General features: G+C 39.6%; 2 protein-coding genes across 2 annotated transcripts in view; both read right to left on the bottom strand.

Moving 5' to 3' along the window:
* LOC113202492 (serine/arginine repetitive matrix protein 2-like) overlaps positions 1 to 5497 on the bottom strand; it is a gene marked incomplete in the record, with an annotated part of 12475 nt that extends 6978 nt beyond the window's left edge. The window contains 8 exon segments of the mRNA XM_052270938.1: positions 1 to 848; positions 934 to 1964; positions 2121 to 2175; positions 2280 to 2591; positions 2671 to 4744; positions 4849 to 4941; positions 5035 to 5267; positions 5354 to 5497. Coding sequence (XP_052126898.1) covers positions 81 to 848; positions 934 to 1964; positions 2121 to 2175; positions 2280 to 2591; positions 2671 to 4641 — 4137 coding nt within the window.
* A 441-nt stretch (positions 5498 to 5938) lies between these two features.
* On the bottom strand, positions 5939 to 14966 carry LOC113202513 (integrin alpha-PS1; the record flags this gene model as incomplete). Its single annotated transcript, XM_052270940.1, is given in 17 exon segments — positions 5939 to 7922; positions 8009 to 8230; positions 8327 to 8574; positions 8659 to 8888; positions 8975 to 9219; positions 9307 to 9458; positions 9535 to 9769; positions 9877 to 10129; positions 10208 to 10458; positions 10556 to 10697; positions 10781 to 10921; positions 11026 to 11230; positions 11354 to 11565; positions 11656 to 11789; positions 11885 to 11988; positions 13580 to 13603; positions 14839 to 14966. Coding segments are annotated over 17 exon segments (3145 nt in total), but the record flags the coding sequence as incomplete, so codon positions are not given.
* Between the last annotated feature and the right edge of the window lie 1868 nt (positions 14967 to 16834).

The raw sequence follows: 16834 nt of genomic DNA, 5'->3' as shown, positions 1-16834 counted from the left end.
AATTAATGCAGCCTGTGTTAACCATATTTATATGGCAACAACACCAATAACAGAAAGAAAACTTCAATAACTATACTTCATCATCTTGCATTTAAACCAGACCACACAGAGTTACTTTTTTTCTCTTCTAGCTTCCTTATGATTTCTTCATATATTAATCTTAAGCCTTCAAAACTTAAACGTTCAGGGCTAGCAAACATAGGAATGTTTGGTGTTTGGTTATCAAAGAGTAAAAATTGGCGACAGTGTACTATACTGACATTTTCACCTTTAAATGGTTGGTAAGTATTTACCATTTCACTGAATAATTGCCATGCGCTCTTCATAGACTGAAACTTGGGCACTGGTGGAGGTTCAACAATCACCAAGTGTTTACATCGTTTCCTTAAATATCCAATTAGTTGTTTAAATTTGTCCATACTTTTGCTATTGTAAGAACTATTGTACATGCCCATGAAAACAACAACCTGCTTACACAAGTTATTACATGAAATAACATTCTTGAGTACTGAATCCAAACTCTGACCTGTACTGCAAAGTTTGGAATGAAATATAATATCAATTCCTATTCCTTGAAGATATGTTCTGAGATCCATACCATGTTCATCGCCAATCACAACATATTTTCTAAGGTCTAAATCATTAGCAGTCATTGGACTCATTACAGGAACAACAGATTTACTCAGACCACTAGCTGTTGGTGGTTTTGTGGCTGGCACTTGTGCTGGTGGAGTGTTAGATTTAGAAGATCCAATCAATCCTGGTATCAATGGAGGTATTGAAGAATTTGCCTTTGGATTGGGTACATTAGTTTTACTAGTTTCCCCAAAGTTTGTCTTCTTTTTCTCCTGGAAACAAATTAATATTAGTTAAGGTGTCTACTCACAATCATCAATTATGTACTGCACATAAAATGTTTCATCTCAATCTTACCTCAGAAGTGGACTGAACTGGAAGTGGTAATGCTGAGTTCTGGTTACTCGACTGAGACTTATTTGAAGAACCATGGGCGGTTGAATTTGTGCCAGACATTAAATGATGGAACTGGGTTGGAGGAGGAACTACCTGAGGGGCAGGTACTGGGAGTGGGGCAGGTTGTGAGGGACCTACAGTTGTGGATGAAGATGTAGGGGCGGGCACCAGTTGAGGGGCGGGCACAGGTTGGGGGGCGGGTACAGGTTGAGGGGTGGGAGCAGGTCGAGAGACAGCAACAGGATGGGGAGGAGGAACTGGCTTTGGGATAGGCTTTGGTGTAGCCACTGGTTTTGAGGTGGTCACTGGCTTTGGGGCAGGCACTGGCTGTGGGTAAGATGCTTGATGAACAGCATACACAGGTTGAGAAGTGGTTTGCGTTTGACAAGAGGAACTAAACACTGATGGTCTCCGTCCAAAGGGTGAGCTTGTTGTAGTAGAGGAGTTGGAGGAGGATGTTGCTTGGAAATTTCTGTTAGGCACAGGTGCTTTCTGAGAATTACTACACATCTCACAGAGGTTCACAGGAGTGGTCTGAGCACTTGCATGTTTCTTTGGAACTGTTTTGCGGTCAAGACTCTCTCTGACTTCTTGCAATTCTCTGGTTAGAAAGAATATTTTATCCAATAACGCTGCACGGTCAAGATCTGCAGTTGTTGAAGGAATTAAGGTGGATAGGCTAGAAGGCGATGGTACAGCCTCCATGTGTAACGGGACACTCTTCACTTCATTTATCTTTAGCTTCGGCTTCGGCTTAGACTTGGAAGATTCCCAAAATACTAATGGTTTAGTAGGTTCACAATAGTTAAACTGAACTTTTGAGGGTAGGGTACGGTTCACCACAGATTGCCAAAGCTGAAATGTTGAATGAGCTTTTGTTTGTGGAACCTTAATAGAGGAAATTACAGCAAACCGCCCAGGTTTAAAGCTCACATCATGAAGCTTCATTATAGCATCCTGACAACGTTCCAAAATAATATTGTTTGGAGATCCTGAAAGGAAACAACAAAAAATAAGAAGAAGGTAGATCTGTTGGTATAATTTAGTTGGTCTAAATCCTATTAAGCAAGTATTCTGAAATTTAATGGAATATTTGTGGAAAATGAAAGAGAACTGAAGTAAATGTGTGACAAAAAACTTAAACATACCTGATACAGCAGACTCTAGCAAACTTGACAGACTTGGTGCTGGCACTTCAGGACTCTGAAATTTAAAAGAAAAAATATAGTATCAGAAAATTTATTCAAGTCAGCAAAATAAATAAATTTGCTGCACAGAATTAAGATCATATTATTGCAAGAAGTTACCATATTTCCTAAGGCAACAGTTTCCTTGATTTCTTCAGCAGTCATTAATTCAGAAATATCCGGTGGAGGAGGAGGTAAAGGCATACCCATTCCTTGCCTAATAGCATCAGCAGAAGGCTCTTCCAGTGAAAAACTCTGAGGCATGGTGTCCCGAATGTTTACTCCAGGTTCATACCATACTCTGATGTCACTCACTGGAGGTCTTAATCCCGTTGCAGCCATATTTGTTGCAATAAACCGTGCCATGTCATGCTCCAGTTGAACATCTTCATTCAAAGAAGGATTCCTATTGACTTCATATGTATTATGCCACTAGAAAGAAAAAAAAATAATAATATAAAAACATATTTCTTTCAAAATTTTATATGGAAGATTCTCAAAAAATATATACCTCATTTAATGGTGTCTCTACATGAATATTCCAGGGAGATTTGCTTCTTGAATTTGATCGAGACAAACGTGCCCTTTTTGCTCTACTGTCTTCTCTTGCTAATGGAGACCTCTTCCGAGTGTATCGGTGAGGTGACCATGATCGAGACCTTGACCTAGATCTCATTCTTCTGCTAGGTGACCTACTTCGCGAAGAACTTCTTCTATAACGACGACTGCGTTCTTCTTTTGAGGAGAAGCGATTTCTAGACCGCGACCTTGACCTATGCCTTAGAAAGGATCTACCTCTTGACTTAGATCTTGAACGACTTTGATCCCTTTCTCTTGAAAGAGATCTGGACAAAGCTCTGAGATTTCCTTGATCACGAGGTGGTGATCTATGATATCTAGTTGTCTCTAATGATGATTGATAGTGAGGTCTATCTGAATACTTATGAGATGAAAAATTTACATCTAATAATTGGGGTATCCTATGTGATGGCAAAGGAGATCGGGATAAGCGCCGAGATCTAGGAGAAGGTGAAGGTGATATGGTAAATGATCTTGTTGGTGATGTCTTCTTAGTCTTATACACTGGTGGTGATCTTGAACTAGCTGACTTGTCCGTGTATCCAAATATATGTTTACCGTTAGGAGATCGACTTCTTCCATCCTTTTCACCACCCAGGCCTTTGGATGTTTCAGATACACGGTAGCGCCCTGAATGATGAGGCTTTGGCCCTCTTCCACTACTATATTCTTCAACTTGCCCACGAATAGTCTTTAGGGAAAGACTATTTCGAGATGCGTCTGTATTAGCCCCAGCAGACTGTTTTGATTCAGCTGCCTTTGAAGTAATAGCTAAAAGAGATGCAGTGCTAGTATCTACTGCACTCTGTTCCAAATCAACTCCAGGAGGTAAATCTGAAGGGTCTATATCAGGTGAAGGTAAATTACTTGAATGTTTACTTGATTCACTACTGACTGGGTCAAGTGTATTTCCATCCTCAGAAATATCCTGTAAACCAATAATATGTGGGTTTTGAAGAGCCATTTCTTTTAAAAACTTATCAACCTTTGTTTCAGTTGGGTCAGTTGGAAGATTAAGTTCAGCCCTTAACGAAGTTTCATTAAGAGGCTTTTTGTGGGACAAATCTCTGGACTTCTCATGAGATGTCTTGGAAGGACGATGAATCTCACAGTCACTGCCTTGTTTCTTCTTGTCAGAACTCACTTTGGTTGAAGCTGGTTTCTTAGAATCATCTTTTTTGACAGATTTGTCATCTTCTCTTTTCTTTTTAAACTCAGATGATTCATCTTCTCTTTTCTTTTTAGACTCAGATGAGTCATCTTCTCTTTTCTTTTTAGACTGGGATGGGTCGTCTTCTTTTTTCTTTTTAGACTCAGATGAGTTATCTTCTCTTTTCTTTTTAAACCCGGACAAGTCGTCTTCTCTTTTCTTTTTAGACCCAGACGATTCATCTTCTCTTTTCTTTTTGGACTCAGATGAGTCTTCTTTGACAGGTGTCCTGGACTCATCCAGGTTTGATGTCTTCCCCTCTATAACATTTTTCTGTGCTGGTTTAACTTCATCTAGATTTGTTAAGTCCTCAAATATTATAGTTTTCACTGAATCAAGACTTGATGAACGAACATCTCGCCTCTTCTGATTTGATTCATCCGTCAAATCCAAATCTTTCAGAGGAGAAGTTGATTTTTGTACAAAATTCTCTTGTTCTACAGTTGTATTGCCACATTCCTCATTAGCATCTTCATCTACATCTTCCCAACAGTCTAAGACTTGCAAATCTGCATCATCAAAATCAGGGATATCATCATCTCCATTGCATGATAGATGAGAGTCGACATGCTCCTCCTTCGTCAATGGTTCACCATTAATTTGAAAGGGGTTGGGAGCTTGAACTTGAGTCCCTGCTTTCTTTGAATCCCTAATTTCTTCCAAAATAATTATTTCTGAGTCATGGGAATCCATCTCATGTTGACCAAAGATAAAAATGCTCAAAAGATCGGTTGACTAGGAAACGGGAGTCATATCCATATATTTTCTTGTGCTCTTTTCATGACTTCCGGAATAGCTGTTAAAACATGTAATTATGAGTTAGAAATCAAGAACAGAAAAGGAAGTAAAATGGACTAAAGAAAACTAAAAAGAAGCCGAATAATAGTAAAAAGTATTTACCAAGGCTTGTGTTAAGTTAGGTTTAATGACTGACAGTGAGCAAACTTGGAATAAGTATTCACTTAAGTCAGAATAGATGTTCAAAGATGCGAGCTGTCAACAGTACACACATCACGTTTAATAAACTTGGAACCTATAACCCCATTTTACCGTTCAAAAGCAGTTTCGAACAAGATCAAACCATACCGAGTTTCGTTTGTAAAGGCAATTTAACGTTTCAAAATTTTAAAAAACTCATAGGGATTGGAGCTGACGTCAAATAAGATTGTAGCAGTTGTTGTGCGGGTTAAATTGCCACTTCGAAATTCCCAAGGAAAACCCCAACCATCATAAACAGAACCTGACGAAGTAACTCCGCCTGCTTGCTTGTCTGCTTATTGCCGCCCACAGAGTTAGGTTAAGTGGCCATCAACATCAACCTGCATGAAACCAATCAAATTACTCATGACTCGTAACTACACAAAGTTACACAAAAATCCACAGTTGATTTGTTTTTGTTTCGTACAGTAAAGTACAATAATAATCACAACTTGTTTAAGCGATTGTTCATAAAAGTTCAAACGCCATTCAAATTTTCCATATTTTTACCGACACCGACACCGACTCTGGAGTATCCAAACGGCCATGAAAATCTCTACTGCTCTCTCAAATCAAATGAAAACAAAGATGAGGTCAACCGGTGAGTGAAAAGTGAGCTTTGCAATAATGGTGCTCTGTTGGTAAGAATAAGAATTACCTCAGTGCAATCTTGTTTCTTCTGGTGAAATATACCAGAGATAATTTTTTCTTTTGGTTTCAAATTTTCATTACGCTGTTGTTTTGGCTGTTTTTTAAAATTGTGGATTCCGCACAATAGTGCGAGAGTATAAAAGGAATTTGCATGGAACCTCGAAACTGTTTCCTACAGTTAATTTTTTTCTTAGTGTCTGATGTAAGTGGTGTACAGCCAGTACCAACATTCATTACGTCCACTGTTTGAATCGTTTACGCGCCTCTACCAACATTATTAGAAACCACTTTTGGCCAATCGACGTATGTATTGTAGCAGATATCACATGATAGGAAAGTTTAAATAATGTAGTATTCTTAGTTTTGCTTGTTTTCATTCATAACAATTTATTGTTTCACAGTAAGTATAAAATTAAGTTTTCATACACAAAATGGGTTGTAAATTTCATGCTATATAAGCACAGCTTTCATCAAAAATACATTTCCAGGAGTAAGTTTCTTTGAAAATTACCACACTGTGCCACCTTATTACAGATTTGAGAGGTTTTGCAAGTACAGACAATAAAATTCTGAATACATAGTAATATTTCTGGAATGTTCATGTGCATAATGGCAAATCAATTGCGTAATTTTTTAAATCTAAAAATTTTCAAAACATATGCTTCTTAAAAAGTGATCACTTCTTTAAAAAATAAAATGTCTGTATACTGCTCACAACTTTTCCATATATGAAGTTAGAACTTAAGCAAGTTTTACAAGGTTTCAGACTGACAAGAAGCCTTCTCATACACACCTATGTATAAATTATATTTATCAATATTACACAACATTATAATATACATAAATCTTAAGTGGCAGGTTCTTTTAAAAACTTAGCACCATATCACAATGGCACACATAGTGAGCCTTCTTTAACACACTGAGTGCTAAGCACACAATGTCTAAAATTTATTTACATAACATGTTCAATTTACAGTGTTTGTGAAGTGTGTAAGTACCTTTATTCCTGCTCTAAAATCAATTATGACTGAAAAAAAAGTTAATGACTTCTGACAAACAATTACCAGCAGACAACAAGTAGAAAGTTACCAGGAAAATTTCCTTAGTTAAAAAAAAAATAAAAATCAACATACAAAAGTAATTGTTGAAGCTCAAGCTTGTCAGCACTGTCAAGTATAAGACTGTTGCTTATTTGTTGTATTAAATCTTAAAACCTTAAAAGGTTCCAAGGTTAATCGGATTTGCTCATGCATTACTTGATACCATACACAGTAAGAAAGAGGAGAGTAGAAAAAGAGACAATTAACAGCACTCAAAGCAAAAGTATCCATTTGGAATTTCATTCCCCTTCACATTCGATAAATAGTATCTACTTACATTATTTAAAAATACATACATACATTTCTCTTCTAAATTCACATGTACACAAAAACACTTGAACAGACAACATATCACTTGTATGTACAGAGAAAACTTCAACAGTACAAAGTGCATCACTAACAAATCACAGTCCTGCACTGCAATAAAAATTTAAAAGAAAAATGATTTACACTTGGTCAGATGAGGTACATATGCCATGAATATTTACACAAATTATCAAAAACAATATTTACAGAGATGAAAATGTAAGAGAGGCAGGTTTTGCTTTAGCATCTCTATCTACCTACCAGACATGTTTAACAATACAGATACTGTTTTTATATATACATACAGTAGTGAATGCTTAAACAATAAGGAGAAGCCTTAGTAGCTCATCAGCAGTTAATGAACATAAGGCAGTGGTTTGTAGTCATCAGACACATTAAGTACCCTGCCACTAGGTGTACAGAGCTTCACTTTCACGCTCAGTATTCAATTAGTAATTCACTTTGGTAAATTATGACACAAAGCACATGTGCAGTGGCTCATTTTTATGGTAATACAATTAAAATAAAATCAACTAGAGCTACATTGTTGTTCCATAATTCTGAGGAGTTTGATAAAAATGCAACACTTAAATCTGCAAGTTGCTTTAAATCTTAACACATCAATTTTGCTATATTAAATAAATTTTCCATCAGTCTTTTTCACAATTTTCTGACAGACTGCCCAGAGGTATTCTAGGCATATGATGCAAAATGATGAGACTAGTAGTCGAGATCACTATTATCATTTCTGTGTTTTTCAATGTTTCCTGAGAGAGTTGGATCCGGTCGCCGCCTTTTGAAGAATCCGAATTTCCATAAGACGTAAGTAAGTAAAATGAATAAGACTAGTCCTGCCACTACAGCCACCACAATGATCCAAATAGGTACTGATTCAGCTTCTTGTTGATCTAGTAGCTCAGGGTAGGCAACTGTTTCGACCTGTGTAACATCAAATATTATGCCACATATATCATATATTTGTTTTCTCATGCAATATGGGAAAATAATTTGTAAATATTGCATACCTGTGTTTCATCATCTGATGTGTCTTGTTGGATTGCAAGGGCAGGAGGGATGTGAATTCGTGCTCTTGATCGAATACTGACAAAACTAACTCTTGGGTAGTCCTCAACCAGTGTTGCATTCCAAAGGCGAGCTCTAATTCTAATAGTTGCTGCTTGCTGAGGTTGTAGGTTGTGAATATGGCAAACAAAATGGAAGCACTTGGCTGTTCCTAACAGGCAATCCTAAAACAGGAAAAATTAATGCAAATCAAGTAATGCTGTGTTTGTGTTGTCAGGATTAATTTGGTACAGCATAACTAAACAACCAACTCTACTCACCATGTATACTACTTGATGTTTTCTACCCTCTTTGTCAGTCCAAGCCTCTGGCCGGACTATCATCTCTTGTTCCCTTTTCCTCCGAATTTTAGATGGACTATTCTGGGTCGTGTTTGATGGGCCAGAATAGATGTTTCCACCGCGCGGAGAAATCTCATCCCACGAGGCCTCTTCCAAACCGGGTCTTTGACGCAGGTTAAGAGGGTTGACTTGACCAGGCTTCATTGTACAGCTTTCTCCTCCTTGCGCTAAAAGAAAAAATATATGCAATTGGGTAATTTTAAAACAATTTTTTTTATAGCTCCAAACAAAAAATAAAAAATCCTATTAACATTCAACTGCAGGTACATCTTCCAAGTAGAGAAGCCACTTTCCTTGCGGCTTGTTATTAGCGACTTGGAAAGGCCATTCAAAATTTATATCAACAGTCCCTACTCGCCAGGGCCCCTTGTTGAAAACTTGATAAGTATGCAGTATTCTTGAACCAATTTCATCTTGATATTTCATGGCTGATTCTCCTTTCACATCACCAGCATAAAAAACCTGTTCTGGACGAGCCGATCTGAAAACGACATATTAAAGCAAAAAATTACATTGAATTATAGAAAAATAAACTATGGAAAAATTTAGAATAAAGTAGAAATTTACCCAGTTATTTGTAGCTCAGCCCTTTTAACAACTGCTGTAATCAAATGTAGAGGTTCTTTTTTATGGACCTCCTGAGATGTTGAGTTTGCAAACACTACAAATTCTAGTAAAGGCTGAGTGTCATCGAAAAATTTAGAATTAAAACGCAGCAACAAATTGACACTGCTATCTTTGTTGAAAGGATTACCAATTGCACAGACAACTAAGGTAGTATTGTGTGGATTACAGTTGAGTTGTTTATTACCCTGTAAAATAAATTCCAAAATTTTAAATTTGATGCTAAAGCTTGCAAAAATCTACCTGTATATGGTACTCTATTGGCTTTAACAAACCTCCACTTTGCGACCAATATAACTGATGCTGGCTGGGTGACTGACAAATAGTTGTGTTTCGTAAGCTGACTCTTTTCGGTTGGAGACAGTTATATTAAGACCTAATTCTTGATCTGTACCCAACATCAGCTTCCATGTGTTAGGTTCGGTACCTGCGCAGATAAAAATTTAGTGTTGTGTAGTAATATAACAAGAAACAAAAAGAAATTCTGAAATGATGAAACATACTTTTTGGCAAATGAAACTCAGCTTCAACTAATAAATCACTTTCACATATTTCATTATCTCCACAATCTTTCTGGAAAGTTGCACTAAATATTTTAGCAGCTTCCTGCTGATTAAGGATTGGATATTCATGTAAGGAGGGTACTGGATCGCCTTGTCTTGGCATCTGAGGATAGTGCTGAACCAGAGTGTAGTTCAGTTTGAACTTTATAGCAGACTGAATGTCAGGTGTGTTTTCCTAAAAATAAAGCAAAAAAATTACATTATGGCAATTTTGAAGATTGCATGTACGTATTTCTTTGATTTTAAGAAGTAAAAAAATTATTTGAAATTATTTTTACTGACCTTGACATACACTATATGCTCTTGACAATGATTTAGAGACCCAGAAGAACTCATCTCAGGCAGAATTATTCTTTCTATGTAAGAGGGCCGTGTAACATTGTTGTCGCGTCCAAACCAAACACGTGAAAACTTCCTGTTATTTCCGGCAAATGTTTCTGCTTCTATGCGGAACTTCACCCGTACATTTTTACCTCCGTCATTGCGTTGATTATGCTTTACTGCCTCAATAGTGCAGCAAGTTTGAAATGAGAAACTGAAATGAAGTAACAGAAACATGAGTAATGGTATTGATATGGATGACGAGTTTCACAAGAAACAGTGTGGAACTTACCAAGTATGCTTATAATCAGGATCTCTCTCACAGCCCTGACCATTTGGATCAATATTTATAAGATTTCTCTCTGGTTGAACACTTGTTCGTATTCCAATAATTGGCCTTGACCGAAAAAGAACAACAGAGTCACTTTCATAGGCACCAGCTAGAAGATCAGGGTACCCGTTCTCATCTAGATCCATCCCCCCACTTAGAGAATAACCAAGAGTAGAGACTGTGTTTCCAGGAAGGTCTTCTGCGTGAATTACCTGTTAAATATGAAAATATTAATAACTTGTGAAAAGCCTGAGAAATGTTAGCTGTAGAAAAAACAAAAATAACAAGATAAATGACAAACAAAGTTACCTGAGCAGGCTCAGTAATCAAGCCATTTCTAGATCCTAGATAAATGTAAATAGTACCCTTCCCTTCATAGGGGGCACCTATTGCTAGATCATCAAAGCCATCGTTATTGAGGTCGCTCACATTAGCAATAGCAAAGCCAAACCTGTAAATGACCCCGTTAGGTATATTATACTCCTTAAAAATAACAAGTTGGTTTGCAAGTAGATTTGAAATTATTTCCAATACCTTGATTCTGGTTTTCCAGTAAGCCTAATGGGCTTATTGCATTGCAATCTGCACTTTTCCTGACTGTTAAGGTAGACATATACAGCCCCACCAGCATCACGGTCAAAATAAAATGGTGCCCCAACAATTAAATCTGGAAGCCTAGAATCATATCATACATAAACATTTTGAAAACACTTGGTTGGATAGTAACAATAGAAAGCAAAAGTGAAACAAATCAAGTTTTAATTTTTTATGTATCTTACTTGTCTCCATTAAGATCAGCAGCAATCACTTCATAACCAAAGCTGCTGGCAAATTGCTCTCCTGGCAAAAGTAATTCCATCTTCATTGTCATATTTTTTCCATCCTTCCTAAAAAATACAACCTGGCCAGTTCCATTTGCCCTTGGTGCCCCAGTCACAAAGGACATATGTTTTCCTAAAAAGTGTCCGCCAGTTACAGACATACCTGTAAAGCAGAGTCCTCAAAATTATTTCTTTAAAATCAGAAGAAAAATTCTATTGCCTTAATTTAAACTTAAGCACTGATAAGATCAAAAAAAATTTTGAAACAGAGGCATTAAAATCTCACCAAGGTAGCTGTATTTGTCCACAGGAGCTTCGTTGTCTAAAACTGGGCTGGAATATACTGTTTTGTCTCTTCCCAAGAAATCAGAAGAGGTACTTGCGACAAAAGTAGCACCTCTCCATGTATAAGATCCTGGTGATCCTATCACCATGGTATCATCATCCAAAACTATACCACTGGTACCAGCTTGACAGAACCCATATTGTTCATGACCCCTGCAAATGACAAGAATTTTCCTTAATTAAGAGAATTTTTGTTAACTCAAAAGCACAATTATAAAAGGCAGATATTAAAGGGAAACTTGCTTTTCAACTGGTCTTCCTTTGCATGGTTCCCAAGTATTGTCATAATCCAATCTTTGGGAAAGAGTGTAACACAGCCCATACCCCCACACAAAATCACGCTGAACATTCGATCTTGCATATCTATGGGCGCATACCTAACACAAAAACACAAGTATGTCATTGAGAATAACACTATTAAATAGTTATAGTAGAAGTATTAAATAGTACATTGAGAAGCTTTTTAGCATACCATTACTATTCCGCCAGCTCCTTGACTACGCACTGTGACACCAAGCCACTGTCCATCCTTCAATTCATCTTCGTGGGGCCGTGTCAGGTTGTCCGAGTCAATAGCTACAAATAAAAGTAAGACCATTTATTAGCAACAGTCCACTGAGGGGTGAAATCTGTAATAAATGTCGAAACTTAATGATTGGTTACATCTCTGAAATGTTTGCCTGAAAAGTGTCAAGAACACGCTTTTCTTTCCCAAATTAAATATGTTTTGGATAGTCTTATTTACAATATTTTCAAAAGAGACCTCATCTCTTTATTTATTACATGTATGTTAGATAATTAATAAGTACTACTGAGAAATTAATCTTTGGCAAGTGAGAACTATTCCAATGTACAATTCTATAAATTTAGGTAAACATATTACAATCGCAAAACCAAATTAGTCTGGTTTGCAGAACTAGTTTTAAACTTGCCTTTTGTAAAAATTGTGTGTTGGAAATAAATATAACATGGGCAAAATATTGAAAGCAATTTAACTATTTAAAGTAGAGCCAAACTGTGATTTGGTCAACCACAAAAATAAAGCTAGTGTTACAGTAACATATTTTGATGACAGCTTTTAAAAAAAAAACAAGCAGATATCTATAGAAAAACTGAGCGTGCATTTAACAAGAAAAAATAAATTGTAAAGAAAAGTGAAAGTCAATACATACAACATGCATTAAAAAAAGAGTGAAAAAAGTGCAAGGCCCTACTGAAATAACAAAAAAAGAAAACAAAGTAATTTGTGAGGAGTCAATCCAAACAAAACACACACACAAAAAGAAAAATTAAAAATAATAAAAACACATTCACATGCGACACATTCCTCAGACCATGCTGAAATTGCTGCAGACACCATAAAGGTGCACAGTGCCTGGATAGGGTTCATATCCACTATGTTCCTTGCTAAAAATAAAGTAAAATAATATACATACTCTTAGTCAGACACCAGTAATTTTAAAATTATTTTTGGAGCTGTAAAAACTCAAGTTGCTTTCTTTTCCCTACTTTTTTCGAAATGTAAATCTTTGATGGTACGTTGTACTGTAGATGCTCATAAATGGAGAAAAGTTAGGATGGTACGATGCTCAGGGAACTGATTTGGATGATCCAACAATTAGGAGAGAAGTCAAAATAGTTTAGGACTGGGGAATCATAGGAGGTGTGTGTGCCATGCATCATTGTGTGCTTGTGGAATGTGTAGAGGGGGAGGAGTTGAAATTGACATTCATTTTGCTTCCTTCACCTTTAGAAGTGCTAACCACAGTGTGTCTCCAGACAAATATAATTTTTCAAAAATAACAAAAAAAAAATTCTGTGGTTTAAGTAAAAATTAAAAGAAAAATTAAAATAAGTGAACAAAAACAGATATATTAAGCTGGATTAATATACTCAGCCACAAAAACATACAGTTTTCCACACATGAAAACACACACAAATAAAGTCAATGCTGCAGCTAAAATAAGAGAGCAGCAGCAAAATCAAAAACACACAAACGTGCCAAAAAATTATGAGAAACTTGATGCAAAATAAGAAGAACTTGGAGAAATATTCCATCTTTTCAAAACAGAAAATGCGTGGCGCATTGAGCAAGCATTTCACACAAGGCAAAGTGGAGAAATTTGACATTCCGGGTAGAAATGATCTAACCAGTGTCATGACTTACTGTTAGGGTAAAGTCCCTCAGGAGCTGGTATTCAACATCACACGGCCAAGGGAAAACACAAATAGTTTATCATCAAGAAACCAACTACAACACTCAACGGAGCGGAAGCCAGTAGGAGGAGGAGGTATACAATACACAACAAATTTATTTAATAGATAGGGCATTTGTACCCCCAGCTAGAAACACTGTGTGTCTACTCAACATTGAGGTCTATTGTCGGATCAAACACACGTCTATGCCGACGTCTAAATGGTCCGAAAATAAAACTCATCATCTATTTGAGGTCTGAAAAATACCTTAGGTATTAAGTTGAAAATATTCTAAGACCACCTCCTCCATATTCACTACAATTATACAATGATTAATAAGTACTATGGTACACAAAGTTCTTGTTTGGGGAAACAACACTTGCTTTAGCACCCTTACGATACAATTTCCAAAGCATGTGACCAAGTTAGAGTAGACTTCTACAGTTATTGTCAGTGTAAGTCATTTATAATTTTACTTTATGATAGATGTACCAAAATACTTTAGGGGCACTAGTTTTCATTTTTTCTTTCACACAATCGATCATCAATGTGGAATTTGAAATTGAAACACAACTAAAGAATGTGATAATATTGTCCAAGAAGTCTGGTTCACTGGTTTTCAGTCAAGGCAATCAGAAGATCAGAAGAGTAAGACTCTCACACTCGTCACCTAAAAATGTATAACTCACATTCCTAAATAAAAAAAATAAATAAAAAAAGGAAATTTTAAACATGGAAAATAGGACATTACTGTTGCAAGCAGACCACCATAATGAATCCTACCACTACACCAACGCACTACAGGTTGAAATGGAACATTAGAAGAAGGGTCCTGGAAGCTTAAATAAGTGTCACAGGACGGAAAGTCGGAGAAGCTACCATTACCACTAGTCTAGTCTACTCATATATACACCATTCATTTTTATGTTAATACCCCAATCAGCAGAGGCTCACAGCAGAGCTAGAAGAATTTGGTTCATTACTTCTTAGAACTATAGTATATATGTATCGATATGTACAAAAGTAAAATATATGTTTGTTTCTCAAAAATACTCAACTTCATTTAAATTCTATAGTATGAAATAATTTCCATCGCGATATTCCATCATATTGCGGACAAGACAGACAATACTTAAGGATTTTTGGTGAAAGTTTTTTTTTTGTCATATTTTAAACCAGATAGTACCATTCGCCCATAGCGCGCTATCCGCGGGGGAAAGGGATGCTTACTTCTTCTGCCGTCGGTGATGACCTGCTCGCAGTCATGCAAGTAGGTACTGATGGGACACCGATGCAGAGCCCCAGACCGGTTGGTCCCTGGCTGCAGGTTGTTGTCCACGGGGGCCCCGACCAGAAGCCTACAACAACCAAAGACAACATGGTTAAACAGGTCACCAAAATGACAAAGTCTTGACACTGATACGTATCACTATTTTGAGGAAACTGTGTGGTCGTGGGCACTCCCAGCCGCATTCGGTACATTTGGAGAGAAAGGAGGGAGAGGGGGGGGGAGAGAGAGAGGGAGAGAGAGAGAGGAGATAGGGGGGGGGGGGGGGGGTGCAACCACACAGCACAAGGGGGCCTCGCGGCGGGACGAATGGCCAACGGGAAAAGGCACGTGACATCCTGGCACGCGACTGGCCATGCCACTCGCTGCCGTGTAGGGCCGTCTGGGCCGCCCTAGCATGGCCCTGCACACACGAGCGTGCGCCATCTGGCCCCCGGCGCACGCGGCGCTCAGCGGAAGCAGCGCAAGGCTCGGTGCAGCCGGTCGGACGTTCTCGTCCGGCTCGGTCACTGCAGAGGCCGGGGCCGCCGGGGCAACCCTTCATCAGATTGCTGCCTAAAGATGGGCCATTACACCCGCCCCGCCCCGCCCCGCCCCGCCCCGCTGCGGTGGGCCCGGCCCCGGCCGGCAGGTCCGCAGCGGGGCCCGTGGGCCTGGGTGGGCGGTGCAGCCAGGGACCGCGTTCACCCCGGGGCACCCACAGCAGGCACACGAGGACCTCCCACGCTGCGTGCCCGTTTTCGCGAGACTCCTTCGCGTGGCCACGGCATAAGTTCTTACTGCGCGTCGTCACCCAAACCTCTGTGCGGTGTAAAACCATAAGCGTTTGGACAAAACGCAAAATGGTGAGAGCATCGCACGGACTAGCCGTGGTCGTCCTCATCCAGGTTCCGCGTCATTAGGCCTGACCGGAGCGCTGTCGATGTATCCTCTGAGCGCGATGACACCCGGAGAGGGTGGCGGCGGGTGGCACGGGGGTGAGTGTAGCCCTCACGCGGGGGGCGAGGACCCTGCCAGCGAGGAGATGAGGGCGAGGGCGACAGCTGGCCCTGGCCGGGGGACGGGTGCGGTGCGATATTGAATGCAGCCGGACGATCACACGGCTGCAGGCTAGCGTCCCCTCTCCCATCAGCCCGGCGAGCCTCCCACTTTCCAATTCTCATCCATCTCTCTGGTCTCGGCGTGTCGCGCGAGTCGCCGTCGCCGTGCCAAGCCATTTCCATGCAGGCGAGTCGGGGCGGCGCGGCAGCACGCGGAGCACTCGGCGGAGCAGCACAGCTCCAAGCGGCACGCAAACTGGAATTACGAGATCTCTTAAATCCATTGCCGCCCGGCGGTGCTGGGCGGTGCTGGGCGGTGCTGGGCGGTGCTGGGTGCCGCTCTGAGTGGGGGGCAATAAATTGACCCGATGTCGAACTCAAACAGGTGTGGGGAGGGGCCTCTGGGAGCGGCAGGTGCAACGCCGGCCGACCGCACACACGCACGTGAAGGGCGCGGGCGTGGTAGATGGTGGATCACCTGATTGTTGCAGGCTATCGTTATCGCCATCATGAATCTGGCCCGAACACCTCATTCGACGGGTGAAGCGCGATCTTTTTGTACCGAGTGTAAACGCTAATACTCCCCAGTGTTTGCGGGTTTGCATAGGGGGCTATGACACCTTATGGGCAGAGGCAGAACGGGTAGGCTAACCCGCAACACTGCGCTGTATTGCCTTTACAGACGGTACGGTAGCGTCTATGATATTTCCATACTTTTTTTTGTGGCGTGTGCACAGCTTTCCAAAGCGACGCATCCCGCTGATAGACGGGTAGATGCCCGCATCGGGACCAGCTCGGAGAATGTTTGTCCATCATTAACACCCCCCCTCCCCCTCAAACACACCAGGACGGACGGGGCGCAAATATTTGAATATTTGAGTTGGCCAGCCGAGCCGAG

The sequence above is a fragment of the Frankliniella occidentalis genome, unplaced genomic scaffold (genome assembly GCF_000697945.3).
Source record: "Frankliniella occidentalis isolate FOCC.00 unplaced genomic scaffold, Focc_3.1 Scaffold144, whole genome shotgun sequence".
Classification (NCBI taxonomy): domain Eukaryota; kingdom Metazoa; phylum Arthropoda; class Insecta; order Thysanoptera; family Thripidae; genus Frankliniella; species Frankliniella occidentalis.
This window is presented reverse-complemented; position numbering and strand designations above follow the sequence as displayed.